Source organism: Ceratina calcarata, unplaced genomic scaffold (assembly GCF_001652005.2).
Source record: "Ceratina calcarata isolate Rehan_Ccalc_2016 unplaced genomic scaffold, ASM165200v1 scaffold514.2, whole genome shotgun sequence".
Lineage (NCBI taxonomy): Eukaryota > Metazoa > Arthropoda > Insecta > Hymenoptera > Apidae > Ceratina > Ceratina calcarata.
The window spans coordinates 483832-508981 of record NW_017175971.1 but is presented as its reverse complement, the minus strand read 5'-3'; the positions used below and the strand labels follow the sequence as shown (position 1 = coordinate 508981).

At 39.6% G+C, this 25150-nt stretch overlaps 3 protein-coding genes across 4 annotated transcripts in view; 1 reads left to right on the top strand and 2 right to left on the bottom strand.

Annotated features, from left to right (window-relative positions):
* Positions 1 to 1232: 1232 nt before the first annotated feature.
* On the bottom strand, positions 1233 to 4708 carry Fsn (F-box synaptic protein). The gene is made up of 4 exons (XM_018030111.2): positions 4322 to 4708; positions 3788 to 4061; positions 3619 to 3709; positions 1233 to 3530 (listed from the first exon to the last, which is right to left on the bottom strand). The coding sequence occupies exons 1-4, from the start codon at positions 4705 to 4707 to the stop codon at positions 3436 to 3438; spliced, it is 846 nt and encodes a 281-aa protein (XP_017885600.2). The 5' UTR covers position 4708; the 3' UTR covers positions 1233 to 3435.
* A 145-nt stretch (positions 4709 to 4853) lies between these two features.
* Positions 4854 to 5751, top strand: RpI12 (RNA polymerase I subunit RpI12). Its single transcript, XM_018030116.2, has 3 exons — positions 4854 to 5111; positions 5190 to 5406; positions 5478 to 5751. Exons 1-3 carry the CDS (start codon positions 4976 to 4978, stop codon positions 5500 to 5502), a joined length of 378 nt encoding a protein of 125 aa, XP_017885605.1. The 5' UTR covers positions 4854 to 4975; the 3' UTR covers positions 5503 to 5751.
* LOC108628287 (dipeptidyl peptidase 4 omega) overlaps positions 5537 to 25150 on the bottom strand; it is a 165456-nt gene continuing 145842 nt past the window's right edge. For both annotated transcript variants that reach the window (XM_018030113.2, XM_018030112.2), the window contains 5 exons: positions 21229 to 21416; positions 19464 to 19658; positions 10566 to 10726; positions 7532 to 7743; positions 5537 to 7093 (listed from right to left, as the gene is read on the bottom strand). In XM_018030113.2, the coding sequence (XP_017885602.1) occupies positions 6980 to 7093; positions 7532 to 7743; positions 10566 to 10726; positions 19464 to 19658; positions 21229 to 21416 (870 nt within the window). In that variant the 3' untranslated portion in view covers positions 5537 to 6979. The remainder of the gene's footprint in view (positions 7094 to 7531; positions 7744 to 10565; positions 10727 to 19463; positions 19659 to 21228; positions 21417 to 25150) is intronic.

Here is a 25150-nt window from a genome sequence, read left to right as displayed (position 1 = left end):
ATATTGATTGTGTTGATAGTGTGCACATAATAAAGTATGTAACTTGTACATTAGATATGGAACACATTCTGTACAGTCAGTCTACAAGAATGGTACTACAATGATTTTATGTTGACTGCCAGCTATTTTATTTTTTATAAAACGGGAAATCGGAGATTTTTACTAAGTAATATGTACATATATAACATTCAAATGATTTTACAAATCTAATGAATTATTTTACAATTTATTTACAATTGTGTCGTATTTGCGTTTACTCTGACAACAGACGCGCAAAACACTCGATTATGTTTGTCTTTGTCAATGTACAAAAGACTATTTATCGATCGTATGAATATTTGCTCATAATATTTAACTAATTTATCCATATTAAAACTTTATTAAGTATCTGCGCTGGCATGGCCTAAATATATGATTCGTTGTATTCATTTGTGATTTAAATTTGAATAAACTAGATATAATTATGGAGAACGTAAGAAAATGCTATTGTAAAAAGATATTACTGCATGACTAGTCAGAGTTAAAGAATATAAATAATTCTGATATTCCAGCACTATTAAGAGCTTCAACTGTGCGCACTCTTTACACAACTGATTTTTTGTATCCTTTTACGCAAAAGGTACGGAGTACGCGATGGTGAAAAATGGTTGCATTCAAATGAAAACAGTATACGTGATTAAATGAACTTTTGACCGCAATATTATTAATGAAATCCCAATACGCAAAAGGATCCGAATAAGAAGTCAGTAATAGTTACATCATACAGAAAACCGGGAGTCATTCTAATCCTTAACAACAATAAAATAAATATTTAAAAGTTGTACAGCAGTAAAAAGAAATTGTCTACCATTCGTTCGAAGTAAGTGTACAACAAATTTTCCATTGTTATATTTTTGTATAAGCGATTGGAAACGTTGCTATCACGATGATAAACTATATAAGTGCGAATTTGGTACTAAACGGGAAAATCGTAAAGAATATGAGGAAAAAAGCTTTGTGTTCAATTACGAACTGTTTATCGAGAGATAAGATGTTTAATAGCGTGAATCATGAGATGAGAAAGGTTTGTACGAAATATTCATGTGTAAATGTTTCGAATAAAAGAAAGATCTTGCCTTGGGATATGATTGCTTTTCTCCATTCCTTACGGCTAGGTTTAATTAAGATTTAATCATAATTGTGATGATATGCAAGGCGCGTTAAATGGTATGTAAGAATGCAAACATTAAAGCATTAAAATAAAATAATTTATTTACAGAGCGATGTACACTTCTTTTATATTTAAACTTTCACACTCTTAATACACCTACCAGTATACCGGGGTTCCAAGCTTAATCGTATTACGACTAATCCAGGCATCCTCTAAACTCTAAACGATTGTACAGAATAGTTCCGCTGATGGTAGCAACTAATGCGCGTGTAATACATATATTTACAAAATGATGCGTACATTTGTTTCCTCGTTTTTATTAATGGATTGAATCGTTTTAACGGGTTTGACGTCGATTAAGATCGTCGTTATACTTAATGTTACTGTGTATTACCACATCGAAGTTACATTGAAAGAATCTTTAATAAGGCACCACTATACTCCACGTTTAATATTGGTAGTATTAATTCTGAATCAGTCCGTGACCCGTAATATATTCTATTTTATGCGAATGAAACCATTCAGGGCATATATAAAACAACAGTTTATTTCCTCTCCATACATTATCCATGATCTGCTATGTACACGATTCTGTACAAAAGTTTAGAAAAGAACTAATTTCATCGAGGCTATCACATAAAAAATGCAACGACGATAATAAATATATGTACATCAAAAATCATTCTTGCCTGCGCTCGTACTCATGAAATATATATATGTATGTAGGTACATATTCCTTTTTAAGTTCTGGAGTCGAGATCGCAGGCGATTCATTATTATCTATAAGTAAATTTCACGGAGCACGATTCACGATTTCCATACAGCTCTTTCTTAGACTAAATGCTCAAGCGAATCGAAGAAGTTGATCGTATTTAATTAAATACGATGTCTTGTGCATCGATCACAATAGTGATCATCAAACTCCACATCGCGATAATAAATTACATGATTTCTTAGCTGAATAAAACCTCTTCCCATGCAGTACTACAACCGAAGGGTAAAATTTCTTACAAGTAAAAAAGGAATCCTTCGATCTTTATGCTTTGTAGACGAGATCAACAGGTACCATTTCGTTCCTAGCTTTGCACTACTTAAAAAATAACGAAGAAAAATTACTGATTATTATACAGATTGGTTGGACTTTCGTCCAGTATTTTACAAATTGCGACGTTGCTCTGTACAATCGAAAATAAAATGGTTATGAACACTTTAAGTGGAACACCCTGTATACTATAATTACGAAGATATCCCCCATTTATTCAACGATTTCACTACTTATTCTATCAGTAGAAAAGAAATCGATTGCTAACATCAGAAAATAGAGATTAATTTGAGAAGCCTATTTAATTAATAAATTAAAAGACGAAGCGTAATTGATGTTTCGTGAGATTGTTCTCTTTTGGTTTTCACTATTACAAATAACTATTATAAATAAGATAAAAAATACGTAAGAGATCTATCATTGGAAAAAAGAGTACGCTAATAAAATGAGTATGAATCACAGTTGTCCTTTTCACAGTTCCCACATAATTATGCAAGCTGCATAGAGATGGTACAAATAATGAATTATCAATATTATGCTATGGTAGACTTCTTAGTGGTGTATGACTACTTTATAATGAAATTAGAAGTTGCCGTTTCTTTGGCATGCGAATGGATTTATACATACGTATAAAGCGTATTTGTACAAGGACTCGAATATATTAATGTCGTAAGGAAGAATAAAGAATAATACTTATTTCCCCTCGTATGGAATTAACTAAAGACTTAAAAGATTCGTAACAAAATATTTACGTCTCTTTAGAGAACATATATAATTACTTCGAGAAGGAACTTTCTTTGAAAAAATTGTCTAACTTAAAAAATTAGTTTTTACATGATTATCTTGGAATCACTGACGCGTTATTCAATGTTCTTCGTGTACAAGGTACTTTCAATCGTGAAATTTGAACCAGAGATATCATTATCAAACGTACGTACAATGGTACAGACTTTATCGGCAATGACTATTAGCGGGCGTATAATTTCAAGTGAAACTTATCGAATAACTTATAATTGTTAGCATTGTGTAAAGCCCTATTTATGGACTCGTATCGTCTGGAATGGAATGCTAATACTATTTACAATGTTATTGACTGAACGAACAGGCACACACCTCTCTTAAGAATATAATACAGTTCACTTAGTGTGCTTGTTCTACTTCACAGTAGACATCTTAGTATGATCGTTTCATTATACAACATTGTTCAAGCCCTTAGGGATATGTTTCTACTAGAAGTAAAGTGTTAGCCATCTACAGGTGGTCCTAAGTACACCATAGATACCTCTGTATTTCCATATACAGCAGATACAGATGGGTACAATCTTTTGTCTGGCAGTCCTGTATGTGTATTTAATTTCTTATTAATAATAGAAATCACATTCCACTAAGACTCTACTGTTATTTGGCAAAAATGGGGATACAATACCTCTAAATGCCACTCCCAAAAATTCATAATTTCTTTCAAAAGATAATGTGTTATCATCACAATCTAATATTACCCTAATTCTTTCCCCAACCTGTTAATTACAGAAGATTAAAAACTCACGATACGTTTTTGTTCCCTACAAAAATAAATTAGCGTAAACAAAACATACCTGATATTTTGGAGCATTGTTAAGCAAGGGATAATTCCCTTGCACATTTCCATTGTGTAACAAATGATTATCCACTAGATTCCAACCCCAGGAATGTTCATCAGAGCCTACTAACGCTACATATCCATGGCACAACAAAGGAGCTTCTCTGGTAGCTATGCCTATTACTGCTACCGTGCCCAATGGTCCTTCCCAAATAACTTCCCATGCATGACGTCCATGCCTGAAGCCAATTTTACCTCTGCAAGCATCTGTGCTCTGGGCAACTGGATTTCTACAATTCAACAAATCAGAACACTGAATATTTACCAAGGAATTATAAACACAAATTGCACTTTATTGCTTATTCATTCAGCATTTTATATCGTAACTGACGTAACATCCATAATTCGTTTGTCGTAAAAACACAACACAGTACCATATCGAGAAATAACTTTATAATTCATCGATTGACGTTGTCACAGAGCATATCCAAACGAAACGATTCGTAAACAGAAGATTGACACGCGTTAATGACAGAATCGAAACTTTTACCGGTGCATGGTGAATCCATTCGGCCTAATGTAAATGTTGCGGGAGCAGTCATTCGGGTTCCACGCGTGATAAAATGCACGGAGTTTCGATTTATACGTGGGCACAGATGACAATAAATCGGAGCTGAGTGCTTCTTGGGCCAGTTTCCTGATACAGTGCATCCTCCACGCGTCATTGTTTTCGTCGTTCAAGAAACGGTTCCACCGTTTACACACCAGCGAACAGTTCCTCAACGTGTGCAGATCTAAATACGAAAAAATCACTTCTAAAACATGATCAGACACTCGGAGTGCTATATCGTCCATTTTGCCGGTTCTGATCGAGTAAACGAGCAAAACACACGCGCAGGAACGCCGTGCCGCGCGGCGTTTATCTATATCGAACATGAAAGCTAGTTTCTATGCGACAACCGTGAATTATGTATACCAACAGTGTGTCGTACGAACACGAATTTGAAGAATTTTTACCGCAGTCCCATCTGTTTGAAGAATGGTAAAATTCAGGTTTTACTTATGCAATGCAACGCTCACTTCCAATATTAATCGTGATTCGTGATCGAAGCAGAAGTTTATTTTTCTCGGTTCACGTGTACAGTGTTGATTTCTTATTGTTGCGTTGTTTTTGTATTATTACGTTTTTCTTATTTCATCTTGAATGGAGCAAAAGAACGATACTGTTTCTTTTATAAGCACACCTGGCTTTTGTTCCGACTGCGGGTCAATTCTGCCGTTGTTACGCGATATAGGAGGTGTGAAATGTTATGCTTGCAAAAGAGAATGGGGCCCAGAAGGTTTTTATTATATTTGTTTATTTTCCCATAATACATTTGGAATTGTCAGTAAGTAACAGAAATAATATTTAATCCCAGCTTTTGGAGACATGGCAATGACGTACACCATTCACTTCAATTCGAAAAATGTTTATGACTCGATGAAGCAAAAGGATGAGGATGAGGAGGAAGCGGAAGGTCCAGTTGTCGAAAGAAAATGCCCTCAATGCCAAAATGACAAAATGTCATATGCAACATTGCAGCTGAGATCTGCAGATGAAGGACAAACAGTATTTTATACGTGTACTAAGTGCAAGTACGTTTCTTAATGTTATTTAACATATAAACATATATTTGGCAAATGATTATTGATAATCGATTTTTCAGATTCAAAGAGACAGAAAATTCTTAAGATCTTATTGGAAGTGAAAAAGGATTACTCTGTGTTAATAAAACATAGAACTTTATTCATAATACATTCAACAAATAGTGAAGGGATGATAATAATGATAATAACTTCGTAATACCACTGAAGTATCGTTATATTTTTCTCCTAATTACGCGTGGTTGAATATATTTTTTTCCAAGTAATGTATTTTGAATTGTATATATTTGATTAAATATTTTTGTACAATACGTTTGAATAAAAGATAACAATTAATTCGAGAAGTTCCTATTGATCCGTCGTCGAAACCATTACAGTGGTCCTTTCGTTATAAAATTGTCGTATTTAAACTTCCCTTAATTCTCTCGTTAATATGTCGCTTACGCTACGGGATATACACTTAGGTGTTAACTATAAGTCGCGATAATGTTTTATATTTTTCTTTTTTTTAATAGTAAAGAGAAATAGCCCTATCATATTGAGGAGTTCTTTGACAACCAGTACAGCAACTTATATACACGATGAAAATCTTAAACTATGATACCACTGGAGAAGTTTTAGCGTCTAACATTGATAAAACCAAGACGAAGAAATTTATTTTTCAATTGTAAATAATCATACGTGTGATTACATTCACTTGCCCAGTCTATCGTTACAGAGTATATTCTTCATATAAAATAAAATAATTCTTATAAAGCAATGCGTACAATATTGCCAAGATACTTGGCAAAACAGCGTAAACTATATGAGTGATTCAAGTGCTAATAAACTATATGCCACCACCAAAAACTATTGAATTAAAAAGAAGGAAATACAAGATACTCGATATCGTCGATGATGTCACTCGGATGTATATTCTGTCATATCTTTCACTTTAAAAAGAATTTTAAAAATCACAACCAATACCGGATATAGTTTTCCTTTACACAGAGTTTAACTATCGTATATTGTTCCATATTCGATATTTACTTCAACGAGAAACTAGAAAGGAACATGTGGTACAAATCCGTAATTAAACGAATCCTTGTTACAGTACTGTGTCTTTATAATACACTGTGTTATAACAATGCAATATATTCCACAAGAAAACATTCCTCTCGCTCTCGACGTTTACAAGTCGTCGGCGCTTATACATACAACGATTTTCATTTGCTCGTGCTTCTACAACAATCATTCAATGATTCTTTCATTTATTTATAAGGGGCTAAAAATGGTTCATCTCGAATCTAGTAGGCCTTCGGTGAACGTCTCCGAGAAAATAGGCGGAAAGAATCCTCTTGCTCGTTTTGGCACTCGAAAATGACATTTGATTTTTAATTTTAATACATATATTGGCGGGTATCGGAGAAAATTTCGTTTCGATTTCAATCATTCAAATCGATATCTCGGGTTTCATCCTTCAATTATATACACTAACTCTTCATGTTACATATTGTACATCGAGTATGTACAAGTGGCAAGGTATTTACAAGTGGAATTTGAGGCAGGTGACGAGGCAGGGCATCTAGATTGTCGTTCTTCCCGAATCGGCTTCGTAACATTCGTCCAAGAAGTTTTCCAAAGAATGGTAAAGGTGAGCGCGTGATTGAGCGATTCCGTGGTCTTCGTCCGTGTAGGTCTGCAAAAAGGAATTCAATTTTCCGTTCATTTAGCGTATAAACTTCCTAGTGGATTTACGTTCATTCAGTAATCCGAATCCTTTTTTTTACGAAAGGAATGAACAGCACCGTGAAACGCCGTAGCGTATAATTGGCATTCGAACATTAAAATTAACTGGAATGAAAAACTGGAAATCCCAGCGCACAGTATAAACTGTCATTTGCTGTATGGAATTTAATCGCGTTAAACGCAGTGGAACAGCTATGGAATAAACGCTAAGCATAATAATTTCGTAAACCACTTGAAATAAATACAAGCCGTGCATAGCGAACTTTCATCTCAACTCGCTTTTTTAAATACCTGCTTTTCACGGTGCTTTGGGCAAATGAGGAATTTTATAAACCACGAAAATGAACAGAAATTCTCCATGGTACAATGAGATAATTGCTTAACGTACCTGTTGACGGAACAGTATATCCTTTTGCTCGAGGACCTTTGCGAGCAATAAGGACTGTTGATAATGCACGTTATCATCCAAAGTCCCATGAATTAGATAGTACATTTTATTTTTAATGTTATCCACTTTGTTTAACAGTTGACCTTGCTCGTAGCCGTGTAAATTGTCGTTAGCCATTGGAAGCCCCATGAATCGTTCCGTGTAGATCGAATCTGCGCAACGATTTACAGAATTCTTTATTAATGTAGATCTTCGATATTAAATGAATATTCGACAATGAACAAACAGCTTAGGAAGCGTCATATTGCAGCTTTGAGCTTCGTGTTTTAATTCAAAAGCCGGCGTGAAGGAGGCAACAATTGCAGCTTAGGGACATTCCACCGATTTAATTAAAAATAGCAGCCAGACAATGATCCCTCTCAACGAGAAGAGGCTCTTTCTGGCATAGAGAATGGCACAAACGAAACAGCACGGTTTGCGCGTAATCGCACCGGTGAGTTACGCCCAGCACGCCACTTAATTAATCCTCGAGCCTGTCTGGAAATTGCTTCGCACCTATAATGATCACGATACAACGCCGCGGATATTAAGCTAGAAGCCACATAACCGAAAGGCAATATGAAAACGAGGTCGACCATGAAAAGGGAACGAAGATGAAATACGTGACAATAAAAACAGAGAATTAAAGACAGTACAAGAAAGTATCAGCGATAAAAAATGATTGAATAATTTAACTTATATAGCGTCTGGCGTTGTTGCGAAAACGCTTGTGTTCGATGTTCCATTACGTCGAAAGTGCTATTTTTCTTTGCATCGTTGCGAGGGAAACGTTTCTCGACTTAATAGAAACGTTCTATGTTTTCGATTCGATTTTGTATGGAACTCGATTCCCAAGAACGAATCTCTTTTGTATACGCGAATGTTTTCGATTTTTGTTTTGACTAGCGAAATTTCGCTCGCTGCTATTTGAAACGTGAATGCGAATCGGAATTTTTTCACTGCGTACAAAAGTAAGCTACGTTTTTCTGTCGGCTGCAATTCCGTTTCGATGTTTTTTTTAGTTTCAATTCGACGTCAGAGTAATGCAATTGTTAATTAGCGTGCTTCGATGTACCACATTGTTAATTCTGTTAGCTCTGAGGAATATGTAACTTTATAATGAATTTAATTACTACCTAATGTTCCGAACATCCCTCGAAACCACTGATTCTACATCTATTATTCCCGGCTTTTCATAATTTTTAACATTGAACTGACTGAATTATTAACATTGAAGTGTATATCTATTTCAGTTCGTGAAAGAAATATGGTAAGCAACTTAAAGATGTATGAGCTATACACTTAAACGATGCTAGCATGTTGAATTTGTTATTATAGATTAAAAAGCTACCTGCCAAATTTTAAATCAATTCGATAATAAATTTTTTGACGCGTTTTAGAATATATTTCGGAATTTTTCGATATTTTGACAAAAAAAAATTTTTCAATTTTTCCGAAATTTTTCCAAGGGGTAGCCCTTCAGATTTCGCGAAATTTTCGTTTTTTGCCAATAACTCCCAAACCGCTTGACTTACGGAAAAATTGTATGATACCTTTTTTGTAGAGGACGACGAGATCTACAATTTCCATATAAAAATTCTTCGCTAGCATCATTAGTTTACGAGTTATTTGCGAAAAACGAAAAAACAGTTTTTCGCAAATTACTCGGTAACTATTGATGCTAGCGAAGAATTTTTATATGGAAATTGTAGATCTCGTCGTCCTCTACAAAAAAGGTATCATACAATTTTCCCGTACGACCAACAGTTTAGGAGTTATTAAGGAAAAACGAAATTTTTTTGCAAAAGTTCGCCGTTTCGACGCTGGAATGGTCGGATTTCGTCAACATCAATAAAATGCCAAATAATGATACTTAACTCATTAAATATCGAAATTAGAAGATAAATGCACTATTTTCAATTATAGGAAATGTGTTTTTCTAAGGTACATGAACTTTTGGGATTGACTGTATAGCCAATACATTCTTAAAAACTAGAGAGAAACAAAAGTTAATAAAGGCATAATCTATAACCGATATCTTCAGACGCGACGACGTTTTCAGAAGAGGAAGAAGAGAAAAAAATAAAATAAAATCGTCACTTTAAAAACGTGCATCGACGAGGAAGATCGAACATTCCGAATGCTCGTGCGAACGAACGATTCCGCACGATGAGTTCTTCGTCCGGGAAATAAATCTGGTATCTCGAAACGCGAGCGTAGCAACATGACCTCCACAATAATTGACTCGATCGAGGCTGAAATGAACCGTCGACAAGTCTGGGCTCTCGGCTTCCCCTTCTGCTTCGTTGCCTTATACTCTGGTACTTATAATTCTAGTGAGCAAATCTTCGCGATCGGTTGTTATTTTCTCTGATTCGTTTCCGCTACTTTTGCAACGCGAACGGATATTCTGACGAATTCAACTTAGTAGATAATGTTATTTTCGTTTCTAGGTATTTTACTCGTTTCGACGATTTCTATTACGGATGGACAGGATCAAATTATTTGAACATCCAGATGGAACCAATAAGATTAAACACGCCTGGAAATTACATTTACATGGGTTTAAGGACATTCGATCGTACCTCCGGTATGTGCAGAGTAAATTTCACGGGGTCGAACAGAAGGTTTAACAGATTTGTACATCAAATAAGGAGATACGTCGTATCAAATTCGTGTCCAATATACGTTTACGATTATGGCAGGCGTAATGAGCAAATATCGTTGATGAAAGTTTGAATATGTTAACGAATTGATCACGTAGAACTGTCAAGAACTCGAAGTTTTAATTAAAAACAGGAAGAGGACGATATCGTAAGATGGAGATGCGCTCAGGCTACATAAAAAGTGAATTGCGTGCATGTGAAAACTGATAAGAGAGGAAAATATGCCGTGGTGTAAGGAATATTTAATGTTCGGGGAACAAAAGGACTATAAAACAGGAGTGAAGTATGCGGCGTTCAACGGATGAAAATATTATCTCTCATGGACGTACCGTAAAGAGCCCAATCTGTTACAGGTGCCACGGACATGCCGCACTTGAAGACACCGTGATAATCCTTGGCAAGCGTCATGCCTGTCGCGTATCCACCATAACTCCAGCCCCATATCGCCGTCCGGCTACGGTCGATGAACGGAAGTGTGTCTTGTAGGTATCTGCAATCGACGGGAAAATCTGCTTGTTAATGAAATCGTCGACGATAAGACATAACAATCGCACCATTATCCTTATTTCCAGATATTTAATAATAAAAACTTTGTTTATTATATAACGAGGAAAATTGAAAATTATAGTTTTAGTGTTTTAGAAATGAAATATTTTTATTTCCTAGTGCCAATAAAGATGTGGACGATTGACTGGGCGGCGGGCGTGTAGATTCATCGGTTTAGCATTATACGCGGCAGTAGTAATAGTATGTATAGTACTAGTAGTATAACCCACGTGGCGCCCGCCTTCCGGGCGCGTACTTCGTATCTGCGGGAGATACCGCACGATCGAACTGTCTAAGTATATACATACACTTCGACTTTCGGCTTCTTTGTTCTTTAGAACAATCTCCAGTTCTCTTCGACTTCTCTATCGTTCTCCACCGCGCTATGTTCATACACCAGGCTTTGCCAAATTCTGCTTGATGAAGGCAAAGCAAATACCAACATAGTTTAAATCCGAGATTTCCCTCTACATAGCTCCGAGCCCTGCGTGGATTCATTTTCTTTACCTCAAGCACGCTTCAGAGAATTTGCGCGAGACACTCGACTCTCGTTCAAAATGCGGACACGAGAATTGACCGCGCGTTTCATCAGCCGAGGACAGCTACTCGACTCGTTGTATCTATTTTTCAACAACAACAGAACATACGACGAGCTTTCATGATATCCATCTTGCTCGAACAGCGAATGCAACTCGGACACCGATGCATAATACATTTGGTGAACGAGCTCTTAGGGGGACGACATTTATTTTAGCGAGTGATCTTTTAACGATATTTATGGACGACCCAGAGAATTTCGAAGCTCTCGAACCTCGTTGCCTCTCCTCTCACTGCTTCAAAACTTTTTCTTCCTTTGTGCGTTTCAATCATTCCGTGAATTTTATAAACATATAAACGAGGTTGCCTCGTGAGCCACGAGTTTACGGGGATCGAGACGAGATACTTCGTGAGCTTTTTATACGCTTTAAAGTCGTTCCGTGAGTAATGCGAGAAATATATCATTCCTTAACATCTACGCCGGGGAAACTGGCTACGAGAAAATTAGCCGGAAGAAAACATCAAGCGCTTTTCCACTGTGATTCTCGACTCTCGTGTTTTCTCAATATTCGCGTTATTCGCGAAATTGAGTTGCACCTTCAAAGCAGAATAAATCATTCGAACAAGAACATTTCCCAGTCATTTTGCAAATTAAAGCGAAAGTTATATTTGAGGAAGTTTGCTTCTTGGACTTTCCTTAGATATTCAGTGGGATAGACACGACACCCGAAGTCTGTTAACTTGCAAGTAGGATGTCCTGTAGCCAATCAACGCGGGTTTCCCTTCCAAAGTAGGCCCGACGCTTTCACTAAAGCTCGGCCGTCGGAAAGAGGGTTCGTGGATGGAAATCAGAGGGATACAAGGTAACGGGATAGTCGAGCTTCAAACCCCAACACCAGAGTTTCCAAAGAACTGCGACCCGAGCGTGCGTCAGGATTTTGAAGTCCCGCATCCTGCGCCCTGTTCCTCTCCCACTGCACTGCGTCATTCCAGCTACAACTGGATCTGGGTTAGCCGGCGAAATCAAAGTTCCCGGATCTTTTCCGAACCGCCCGAACACTGTTTGCGCTTCAACGTTTCCGAAAATCGGAGTATCCCAAGACAAATCCGTATATTCAGATCGACGACTTTTGGAAACGGTCCAAATATCCTTCGATCGGCCAAGAGAAGATCAATATAGATTCCCACATCTGATATCAACGGGATTATAAAAATAGGGGAGAACCGTATATTATTCTCTAATCTCTTTTATATAAAATATCTTTTTACATAGACAAATGACAGATAAATGTTTTTAGACGTTTTTGAGATCGTACGCCTTCTGCTTTCAAAGGAAAATGGTTAAATATGAAGTTACACGGACCATAAGGTCTCAATGAAGACGAAGGGTGGTCGGTATCGCAATGGACTAACGTTCTAGCGACCGGAAGATGCATTCGATGTTCTCTGTCGGGGGAAAATACGCGATTTCCGATCGGAAAGGGTGAAAAAGGAGCCGGTTCCTTCCAATCTCTGCTACGGCTATTGTCTCCGGCTCGTGCTCAATAATAATGGTTCAAAGGGGAGTTGCGGCCACGCGGTTGCCCATAGAAATAGAGCACTGCGTGGTACACGAAGGACGAATTCCGTTTTTCCCGAAATTTATTTAGCTCATAAATCGCCCGAGTCAACCGCCGCATCGGATTCTATTTTTGCTTCGACCGATGTTGTTTCGTGATTCTGTTTTTATTTGCCGGCTCGACCGCGAGCAATCGAATTTTACCGATGGAATTTCATTTTTTGAATCATATGGCCGCTTTATCTTCCATACGGGACTTTTAACAGCCCACTCGTAAACAAGGCCACGTTCTATTTTGTTCTCGGATTCTATGTCGAGATTCTCGCGGAATGGACCGGTACGCTTCAAGTGTCTTTAAGAAATCAATAAAAACCAGAACAAAGGTGTGCGCTCTCTTGTACGAAAGCTAATTAGAGCATTCGCGAGACGGTTTCGATAATTGGCCGGAGTCATTGTCGCGGTGGTTGGAGGCGATCCAGATGTTTGTAAGAATCGTTATTTTTCGCTATGCCTCGCATGATTGAAGTGGGTCGTTAGTTTACGGCGGCGCCGAGGAGGTCTGAAGTTTAATCAAAGTTTCGATGGTTGCTCTTGTTCCCGATACCGATTGTCGTATCGAGACCATTCCAGCGAACGCTGACAAATGAACGGGGGCGATCGGAACAATTCTACGGATTCGCAGAATGGATTCTAGTCTAATTAGGATTTATGAGATGTTACGTTCAATGCCCGATTTATCCCATGTGGGAAATAGGATTCGAACGAGGCAGAAACTAATTACTATTAAAGGAAACATCTAACTCTAACGCGATAATTCCATGAAACTAATAGAATTCTCTGAGCTAACGAATTTTTACATTAAAGTTTCTATAGTAATCAAAGTGCAGTGTCGTTTGAAAACATTCACTTAGCAAAAAGAAAGAATTTCTTTTACTTTTACAGCTTAATTCAATTCAACAAAGATTCGAACCGAAAGGATTGAACACCTGTGTTGAGGAATGCAATCGCGTCGAATACCGGCGCCGAACGCAAACATTGGACGGGCGACAAGGGTTAAGTTTGCACCCGGTTTGTACCTTCTCTCTCTTTTCGGTTGCCCATACTCCGCTCTGATGGCTTGTTTTTCACGTGCGGTGTGTATTTTGTTTCGTTCTTCCGTTTCTTCCTTTTTTTTTAATTAAGGGTTGCTATACGTGCGAACCGATACATCCGCGAATCGATGAGGGGGAGCGAACGCGATAAATTGAAATCCGAGGCTCTCGAAAATAATCGAGCCACCGTTTTTTCCCAACGAACACGGGTCCTCTCCATCTCCTCCACTATCGCGTGCTGAAATTTTTCATCCCTATCCGCCTTCGGCATTGTGATCCCGCGTTTTAACGAAACAACCAATCAAAGGAGGGTGCATCGGCTGAATTGATCCACCGCAAAAAAATCTTTCTTTTTTTCAAATATTCCTGAAAACTTCCCAGTCCCTCTTTCCTGTTATTTCATTTATCGACCATATGTATCTTTACTAAATGGTGTTCTTTTTCTGTACTTTACTCATGTGGAAAGATCGAGTTCAGAATTAATTAATTGTAACAAATAATTGTGAATACGTAATCTAATAAAAGGAGAGTGCAAATGAACGAGTAGATAGGTAACGATCTCGTATCGTTTTTTCATCATTTGTTTCTGGAGAACCCGAGGAAGTAATCAGTATAAGATCAAAGGGCTTAAAGGAGCGGTTCGAGAGCCAGTAAGAGAGAGCCGGAGAGTTTCTTTAATCAAGCGCGATAATTATGTTCGACGAGGCTTGTTTGCTGAATTGTTTTCGACAGATCGGATCGGATCACTTTGTGGTTCTCTGTTTAATTAACTTCGACGCTAGTGCTGTCAGGCGTTGGCTTGTTGGAAAGTGGCTCCGGATCAAAGAGAAGAGAACGCAGGCGTGAGATAACGCGTCAGCAGCGAGAAATCTGTCTGGCGATGGTTAATGCATTTAAATGTAACAATAATAAATTTCAATTTGCACCCGCTATTAACGCGTCACTCGGTGCTAATCTGCATCTGTTTTTCCTTCATAGCCAATCCCTGTTTCACTCCTTTCCTGTTTCCTTCCTTTCCTCGTTCTCCTCTCGTAAATCATATTCGCCCGTATCCTTCAAGCTTTCATCTCGCCGGTCTTACCTCCGCATCTCATTACCTTTTTACACTTCATTGTATCGACCTTTCATACAGCTCCACGCTTTGTATTTCATTTCTCTCGCGCTTTAACCCCGCATTCTATTTTTTTTTATTTCGTTTTACTGCCTCGGCTCCTTCAATTTCTACCCGTGCCGCGTCGTTTCTCCTTTTTAATCCTCGTTAACTTCGCGAGATTCGGCCACACGGAACCTCCACACTCTATTCACCCTTGCTTTACTCGGAAAAGTAAGGAGTCTTGGGTGCTCGAACCAAGTTTGACTCAAACTGTTCCACGAACATAAATACAAGAAAAACAGGAACGAAACAAGCTTCCCTCTTTTAGATAGAAAGCGAGCTGTCATTCGCGCGGACACCGTGCCAAATTCATCGTTGCTCGATGACGCGGCGCGTAATATTCATCGTCCTCGATCGAATTCACCCCTGAATGGATCTCTCGAATCGCGGGTGGAAAAAAAAAAAAGGAACTTATCTCTCTCGGTCACCGGGTTGGTTATTCACCAATAGAGCGTACGTCGAACAGCAACAGCGGTGGTTCGACGGCGGGACAAAGCAATTCGGGAAAAAGCGAGCAGGTGTATAGGGGAGGACGAGAGGTGCACCGAATACGCGGAAGAGGGGGACGGCCAGATACCGAGGAGATTAATTCGGTGGCTTTTTCGGAATTTCTAATGGACGGGCGACACTGAGATAAATGCCGGATATCTAGCGGTTGTTTAATGGTACCGGTTTAAAAAAGTCCGCGCCCATTCTATTGAAAATTCCTGCAGTTATGGGGGGATAGAATTTAATAAAAAGGAGCCCATAAATAGTGGGTGCGTGAATACGAAAGCCTAAATAGTCCGCTCGCTTCGCTACTTATCTCCTGCATTGTGAGGACAAATGCAGGATATTTAGGGGTTTAGTAATTCTTTTTAAAACTGTGTTCTGGTGAAAAATTTAGTAGTTATGAAGCGACAGGGTTTAATGGAACGAAGAATAACGGATAATAGGAATTTCCAAGCGAATATCTGAATATAAGAAGATTTATTTTCAGTTTAATGTTTAACTTTTAGGTCAAAGACATAAGAATTATTTGTTAGAGTTTTAAGACCTACACTCTCCGAAATTCCTGTCGATTGCAAATCAATAGAATTTAGTAAAATAGAAAAGAGGTCGTCACTGAAAATTCTCAAGTGACTGAACACCAGAGCCATTTCACTCCAATGGTTTCCATTAGGAACTTTTATTTACCGACCATATTAACCGCTTTCCGCAGAATCTATCCTAACAACGTCATTCCCATTGTTGAAACGAAAGACGTAGAGGAAGAGAGAAAGATTGATAGCGATCAAAGTAGAAACGGCAAAAAAAAAAGGTGGAGAAACCGGAGGAAGAGCGATGGCAAAGGGGGAACGCCGATAAAAAGTGAACGACGTGGAAGTGGTGGATGGGGAAAGTGCGGAGAGAAAAAAGAAGGAGAATACGAAAGAAACACCGTGACGGGGGAAACAGCCGGGAGAACGGAAGAAAAAGACGAGGGAACGGACGTTGAAAAAATCAAACGAAAGAGAAAAGGAGAGGGGGGGACACGGAATAAGGGGGGAAACGAAGGGGATGAGAAACGGTGACAGGAACGCAGGCTCGACGACACCCCGCGCAATAGGGCGGAGGTTAAAGAGAGCTGGCCGATTCCGCAATCGCTTGGCCCGGTTCCAATTTCACGACTCGCTTTTTACTGGCCGGACGCGCTCTGCGACGCGCCAGCAAAACATTGCAACGTGAATACCGGCTCGGCCAACGCAGGGCCGCATCCCCTCGTTCCTTCAAACGTTTCTCCGCGTGCTCTCGCGTTTCGCCGGCTATCCTGTGTGAAGATAGCCGTGAACTGGAATCAATAATTCGCGAAAGATAAGCCACTGGTCACTCGTTTCTTTTTATTCGATTTTATATCTTGCAATCGGTCTTTTTTCTTCCGCTCATATTTTATCGGTGATGGCAGCTCGGGGATTAACTCTAGACCATTTTTAGACTTTCTAATTACAGGATTCATTCGATGGATTATGTCCATCGATCAAATGCAAATTTTAAGTTATCTTTTAATTACCTACGTGGCTAAAATATTAAGTGAAAATAACAATTTTCTCAGTAATAATAATAGCCAAGTTCACACGTGCATCTAACGTGAAAACAAAATTTACATTCATTCTACACTCTGTAACGATTACTTGCAACGTCGAGCGATTACGGTAAGAGAATTTGCAAGTCACGGAGAATTAAACGAAAGACGGTCGTTGTTCGCCGGTGTTCGCAAGAGAGATTTCCTGATTGCAGAAGCGGGGGTCATAAAGAATATAATATCATGGGGATATTGGATTTTATTAATGCATTTTGGAATTAATCCCTTTATCCGGATCAGAAGCACCTAAATCCTCTTTAAGTTATCAAACATCAAAATTATTCAGAGAACATCCGAAACCTTAGCCAACTTTTCACCCAAACGGATGCCACTCTAAAGTACACGACTCTTTCTCACTACTTTATCTCAATCCGTTCATCCTAAGAGTCACAGTTTCAAATCGAAATTGCATAATCTAAAATAATGTTTTTCAATCCACAGAATGCAGGAGAAAGCGGGGCAGATATTAATCTTGGACAACGACGTGTCGTGTATCATATCAGGATTTAGTATTCGATTAATAATCAGTTTTTTCGTGGGAACAGGTACGATCGATGAAAAACAGTCGAAAAAGCAGAACTACCCGCAAGAATTGATAGTTCCAGGCTCATCACGAGGAAAAAGTGGTCTGACCGTGGAGACGCGTATTCGGTGGAGCGAGACTTGAACGTGGCGCGAGTTTGTTAGCCGGATTAACGGATTACCGCGTCGTCTCCCGATAAGTCAGCGTCTGGCATGGGTGCCACAGGGACGGAGAGGCTCTTCCTATAATTAGATTCGCCGCCAAGTCACCCAGGGAATTTCAAGAAACGTTCCCGTCCCCTGCCGTGTTCCACTGTCTCTTCTCGACGAGATCGCGTCCTTCTGCTCTTTGTTTTCCCGGTGGTCGCGGTCTCGGTGCTGCGGCGCCGGTGGGTGTAGCGGTTGCGCGGAGAGAAAAATAGGGACATTTGAATTTCGAGGCCCGGAAAATGTGGGAAACAGAGACGGAACGAAAAACGAAGCTATCGTTCCTGCGTCGTTAATTTTGCACGCGTCGCGGTTTCGGTTTCCGACCCACAGCAAAGCTCGGCTTTTTTTACCCCCTCTCACCTTTTCCTTCCCAAACTCCTTATGTCTGGTTTTCGTATTCAATCAATAATTAATGTGATTTCGTATCCTTCGTTTTTCATAAACTACGAGATACTAATTTTTTATGTATCGCAATTCTGGCTTTGATAAAACAGCGTTAAATTTGTGGGGCATCTGTTAAATTTGCGTAATTCGTTCTATCAAGCGGATAAATCAAATTGGGAAGAGAACGGGGAAAAGTGGAGTGGAATAAAAATGCAAGGGACGAGGACACGTCATAAATTGACTTATCTCGACATCGACCGCAACATCGGTTCGTTGGGAATCGCAAAAAAAAAAAATCGCCTCTCGGTATAAATATAAATCGGTCGCAGTTCTATCGCTAACGCACGAGCATTAAAAATGCATAGAATAACAAGGGCAATGCGTCGTCTTTTTGCATTTAAAACGACCGGTAGCGGTGGTACTCGATAAATTGCATCCGGGGACATTTTACATATAAATAGAGAAGGCGAGAGCGAGAGAGGGTAGAAGGGACAAGTGGTACAACGTAGAGAACAACGAAATTAGGGCCGGTGCCCGCGATCAAAGCCCGTTGAGCTGGGACAACGACGCACGACGAAACTATAACGCATTAAAATCCATTTGCATTTTCCCACCCCCGTCTCCTGGCCTCATCGAATTGCTGACATCGGCAATATTTTTCCAAAAAAAAAGAGGAGGAAATTGCGTCGACTGTATTTAAAATGCAAAATACCGTTTCGTTTAAGATGCAAACACGGCTTTTTCCCTAACGATGAACCGGATTAATCCGAGCCTTTAACGTATACACGAATTACCCAAGAATGCACCGAGACTGAAACACCGCAATTCATGATCGTGATCGATCGCCGTGCCAAATTTGATGGCAAAATCGAGTTAGACTTCGTTCACCATTACACGAAATTACAATTGCTATTTGTTCCGCGATTAAAATACAAGAGCGTCGACAGCAACTTCCGGCAGGATCGAGTCGAAGCCGGTTTAGTACGACGAAATTAGAATTCCATTTGCACTTAAGTCGAAATAACGAAACTGAAGAAGGAACTAGATCGTATCGCAGCATGCAAACTAATGACGTGCTGTTCGTGTTGAACGATACGGAGCTGTCGCGTCGCGTCGAGTACTCACCTGGTTACGTTGATCTGATCGGCGATCTCAACCGTTCCCAAGTTTCGATATCCGGCGAATAGCATGCCGTTGTCCATTAAACCGGAGCCCCGGCCGTCGATGGTCGCGTAGATGATACTCTTGTTCGTTACGAGATACGTGCCCCAATCGACGTTGAACTTCTCCGTGACCTGATACGAATCTGGCCCGCCGTATCTGCGCATATGAGATTTGATAAATTACAATTGCTGCACGAACGATTGTTGTCGCTTCACAATCTACTGTCGTCGACAAATACAATCTGAATGCGCGGTGATGTATGCACTCATGTTTGTAATATCAATTTTAATTGGATACGTACGTAATACAATGGAATAATTTTGAATATGATTAGATGATTCGTACGAAGAATTAATATCGAAATTACAATTTATATGCATATAACTTAATGCGGTAAAATAATTAAATTTAAACATGGATAGAATTTATAGAATTCTTGTTAGAATTATAATCTACAAAAGGAAATCAATTTGTACAGTTAATTACGCGTACGTCCGGAACTGATTTATGCAGATAATAATTTAATAAGACTCAGTTTGTAAAAAGTAGCACAAGCTGCTATTACTATGGTCGCTATATTCTGATAAATTAATACCGATGAAATTCAATATACGATAAAATTTGTTTGACTCTAATTGATTTTCCATGCGTGTAACATTATTTCGATGAAATTGAACGGTCTCTTCATGAAACCAAACGATGGAATGTATAATTCCGATTGTTCCTTAGTTTTTCTACTCCGCGGCCAAATCGTGCGGTCGATGATTACCGAACAAGTGGTCGCGATCCTAGGTTTTTAATTTCCTATTTCACCAGGAATCGTACGCACGAGCGTGTGTACATACGCGTGCCTGGCAATTAACAGACGATTCAACTCGAGCAAATCAAGAAAACCTAACACGATTCCGGACTCAATTCAATTATTCAATTTAACGGAAGTATTTCTATTTGTACACAGTCTAATCAACTTTGAACGAGTTCCGGTGTGCGTAATCAAATTTTCGGAACTTGAATTAACGTCCGTCGTCGACGAAATTAATCGAATCACCAACACGGATCAGATCCGTCAATTAACTGTCTAACAGTTCGCTGCAATTTCGCTTCTATCCGATCCGCCAGCGACTAAAAACTGTTTCCAAAAAAAGTGAAAGCACAGGATTCTCGTGTCACTGATTGAACGCACGGACTAAAAAAAATTGAAAAAAAAAAGCAGAACGATCGCGTAATACACGAGATATTAATATTCACGCAATTTAGCCGACTAATTTCGAACGGATATTCATAAAAATTTACGGGTCACGTTTACACAGCATCGAATGAATTTCACAACGATATTTCGGAACGTTTCGCGACACCTTCTGATAGGACAGATGGTGGCAAAAAGTTTTGATAAATGATACGAGGCTGCGGCCGACGTAGCCGCCACGCCACCGCGTTTTCTCTCTCTCCTTTTCTTTCTATGTCTCGTGCGCCGTTCGCCGCGAATAATTCCGATCCGTTTCGAAGACATTAAAGCGTATTCATGGCGGCGCGGTGCTTCCGCATTTGCATGCGAAAAAAGGAGATACACGGTAAAAGCGGAAACGGAACGTCCGGGGAAATCAACCTCGATTCTAAACGATTATTTTATATTCACGGGTGAAAAAAGGAATATCGAAGCTGTAGATTTCTCTGATTTTAATCACGATTCATTCGTTAGAGATCCGATGGTTAGGTGATTACTCACACGAAGATGAGCATAGGATATTTGACGGCGCCAGACAAATCGGCATTGGGTGGAATCAGTAGTCTGACGCGGGCCTTGAATCCCCCAGGAACCGGGACCTTGTAACGACGCACCACCGGTTGCGATTTCTCTGCGATGGTCTCGGAGACTGCCTCGTTATCCTCCCACACGAGTAGCTTCGTGGAATTCTGAAAGTCGTATGGAAATGTGACAAACATCGTTCCCGTGCACCAAACCAGGAATGGCTGATATCTTATTTCCATAATTTTATAAAGATATTCCATTTTCCGAAATCCTTAAATTTATCTATGATATTTCGATACTTATTACACATTTATCAGGAAATTATATAATTTGCATTATTACGTGAGAGGCATGAAGTTTCAGAGCATAACAGGAAGTCCAATTAAAATACGATCATTTTACGATTCAACTTCGTTATAAAATTGATTACTGTAAATTAATTACGAGGTAAAACAATTTCAAATTAGTGCGGACTCGTGTAGCGAATGCTGATTTAATTACAAGTGAAATTTTGATACCACGTTGGTTTTCATTTATGTGTTTAAATGATTCAAGAACGCCAAGTTTCGCGCTCTGATTCCTAACATTCGTGCCATTACTAAATTGCCTGTGATAAGATTTATTGACTGCATAAAATATGCGACTCCCACGCGAGGTTCGAGATTGTTCAATATTAACGCAAACAGCGGGCGGAAGTGTTTGGCGGAAAAACAGTGGCGTCTAACGTCGAGTCGATACCAAAAACAGTCTCGCTTTCCTCTCGGAGGACCTCTCCAAACTTCGACCCTTAATTTACCCTTATTTTACTACACTGCGCAACGCCATCCTCCACGGCTTGCCACCAGAGGATTTTCCACGGTGATTCCTATTCTAGCAAATTCTCGGCTCTACCCACACGGCACACACAGACCACTTTCAATGGAGTATACGGGGTAGTTAGTACCGTGAAATCTCTACTTTTCTCGATTTTCACGAACCCTTAGAGAATAATTCCACCGAGGAGGCGTATATCTTCGAAGGCAGTGGAAATAAGAGGAAAAACGTGCTAAATACCATCGAGATAAATCTCTCGTTACTCTCCAGAAAACCTGAAGACGTTCTTCGTTGACGGTCGGAAGTTATCTAAATCTACGAATTCGTCAACGGCGCAAGAAACGAACTCCGCTTGTCAGGCTTGTTATCGTCAAAGTTCGCAATCGCGAAGGCTTTGACGACTTGCGAACAGATGTTCCAACTTTTAAGCCGTAGTCGTGTGAAAACATCGAACAAGCGGCGGAATTTTTGCTCGTGCTCAGTTCTACGCTAAATCTTCTATAGACTACTTTTTCGTCTTTAATGGAATTAAAACTAAACACATAACTTGAGTTAGAGGAACAGAAGTCGGGCGTTAAATTCGATACAAGAAATTACGACTTGCAATTCACTGGGATCCGAGAACGAGAATAAAACGAGATTATTAATTCCGCCTCTTAAGGAGCCGGTGGTACGAGTGCAATAAAATCAACAGGGATAAATTACTGTGATATTCAACGCCCTCCGAAACTCCTATCAGCCATTTATCTCATCTTACAAAACTCTCTTTTCCGATTTAAAGTCACTGAACAAAGTGGTTCCCCAATCTCGACATCATTGTTCGCCGGTAGACGGTAAAAACAGAACACTTCTCTTAAGGGAAGGAAATTAGTTTCCTCTGAGAGTCTGGGACGTTTATACCACGAGGAGGACTGATTATCGGCTGTAATCGCGCTGCCTCGACGAGAATCGAATCTCTTTTTTCTCCACGCTCATTTTCATCAATCGCCCTCTCGAACACCATCCCTTTTTCACGAGGGTGATAATCTAATTACGAGGACAGGATAATCGAGGCTGCCTCTGGCAAAGAGGCAACGTAGCTTCCACAGTGAGCGCTTTTTATCATCGAATCGAACTGTCGTTCGAGCATTCGTGAATTCGAAACGAACCCGTTTATTGAAATCGCGATACTTAGCTGTAAAAAACCCAAAGGCAAAGGAACCAATCGTTTGACCTATTAGAAACGACGCGCGAAGTAAATTGATATCAGCGTTTGGAAGCTGCGAATAGTATTCGGATCACATGACTGTACGTCTCGAGTTCTACGAGTTCTCGATGAGAATTCCAATAGACGGAGAACGGAAAGAGAGTCACAAGTGAAAAATTGATACGTAATTTTGCAGTAAAAATCGCAATGACTCTTTTTTTTAAATAATTCGGATGAAGTGAAATGGTTCAGTTTGAACGTTTGGAAACGTAACGACAGAAATGAATATTGCATGCGAATGAATTTAAGAGCAAAAATTGGAATTCTGTTGGAATCGTGCAATATCGATTTCGAGTAAAACTTCAGTGCTATTACGTACGCATGTTAATTGTCATTGAAGTATGCACGCACGGAGGCGGCACAAAATGGCTGAACGAGTTCGAGCATGCTTGTTAAACGGTAGGAGAATTTATTTAATTCGACTGGCTGATAACATTATCGTGTCGCGTCTTGATAAACGCGATAACGACTGCGCAACAGAATACCAATTTGTTAGGTGATTATAAAGCACGCAATGTGATTATTTATACTCCGGAGATATCTTTTTAACGCGCGACTGAAAATCTCTTTCCTCGCGATTTAAAAGTTTGATACTTGCAAGGGATAGGAATAAATTAATTCAATGTTTTCGCGAAAATTTTTCAAAGTCCCCGGGGAGCTAAAAGTGGAAAGTAACAGAGCCGGGAAGTAAAAAGGTTCGCGACGAAGCAGAAAGACGGCTGAGAGACGGGCTTGAAAGGGCGAATTAAGAAATTAAATTAAAATTCGATCAAGAAGTTGAACGAGGGTGGCGCGAGGCATCGCGTTGCGTCGGTGGACGGGTTGGAAACAAAATTGCGAGATTGCGATAACTTCCATTTTCGTTTGAACATTTTCAAATAAACTTTCTACCCTTTTAAATGTGGGCTAGGAAAATTAAACTCACTGGGAAAAGCCTCGAGGGAGTAGGCGGAGATAAGAGCTGCTGACCGAGGTTATGGAAATTAAAGAAATTACATTAAAATTAAATCGAGGCCGAGTTTCATTTCGTAACAAACTCACCGTCCTCACGAAAAAACCACACTGAAACAGACTGTCCGAACCAAGATTCGCGGGTGAGCAACTTTTTCTGAAATGTACTAACTCTATCTCAAATTAAAACGTTTCTGTCGTACGTCACGCGACATTATCCAGGGCTAGAAAATTGGATAGTCGACGACGAAGAAAACAAGGATAGGAGACGCCAAGAGAGTTAAGAAATCAGGTCGATGGGAATCCCTGAGAATTTACAATCAACCCCTGACACCGCTTTCCATATTCCCAAATAAATTTTGCAGCGGTGGCGCCGATGCGATCGGCGGAGCAGATCGTCCGAGTAAAGCTCGGAGCCGGTCCAAAACTCTCGCAAGGATAAGATGAAAGGGGTAAAGAAGGTTTTAGTCGAGCTGGAAGTTCGGTGATATCGTGGATCCTGAAATCGAGTCGAGTCGCTAGGATTTGCTCGCGCGGATCTGTCGGCATCGTTCGCAGAGGACTCCTCCTTGACAATAAGCGACAGTATAAAACATAGATTTAGTAAACGTGACCTCGCTCGAATGCCGCTGTGACACTTTCGGAACACTGACAAATAATGCGGCCCCATGAAGGATCGTCGATTTATTAGTCGAGTTGCGCCACATGAATCCAATGGCCCCTCTTCACTTTTCCAGTGATCGATGAATATTTTTCAGTCGCCCTCTTCAAAAGAAAAATCATCTATCCGTCAAAATCTATCTCTAATGTTTTAAAGTGAGAACCTTTTCTAAAAGTTTCGATTAGATAAACTAAAATGATGGCTTCTTACAGCAATAACGGCGATAT

Bases quoted from the DNA above. Each gene is read 5' to 3' on its own strand.
- Fsn (XM_018030111.2), bottom strand. From the start codon at position 4,707: ATGTTCGATATAGATAAACGCCGCGCGGCACGGCGTTCCTGCGCGTGT. The intron at 4,062-4,321 runs GTAAAAGTTTCG...GTTGAATTGTAG, and splicing joins AATGGATTCACCATGCACCG to AAATCCAGTTGCCCAGAGCA. The intron at 3,531-3,618 runs GTATTGTATCCC...ATACACATACAG, and splicing joins TTTGGGAGTGGCATTTAGAG to GACTGCCAGACAAAAGATTG.
- RpI12 (XM_018030116.2), top strand. From the start codon at position 4,976: ATGGAGCAAAAGAACGATACTGTTTCTTTTATAAGCACACCTGGCTTT. The intron at 5,112-5,189 runs GTTTTTATTATA...ATTTAATCCCAG, and splicing joins AAGAGAATGGGGCCCAGAAG to CTTTTGGAGACATGGCAATG. The intron at 5,407-5,477 runs GTACGTTTCTTA...TCGATTTTTCAG, and splicing joins TATACGTGTACTAAGTGCAA to ATTCAAAGAGACAGAAAATT.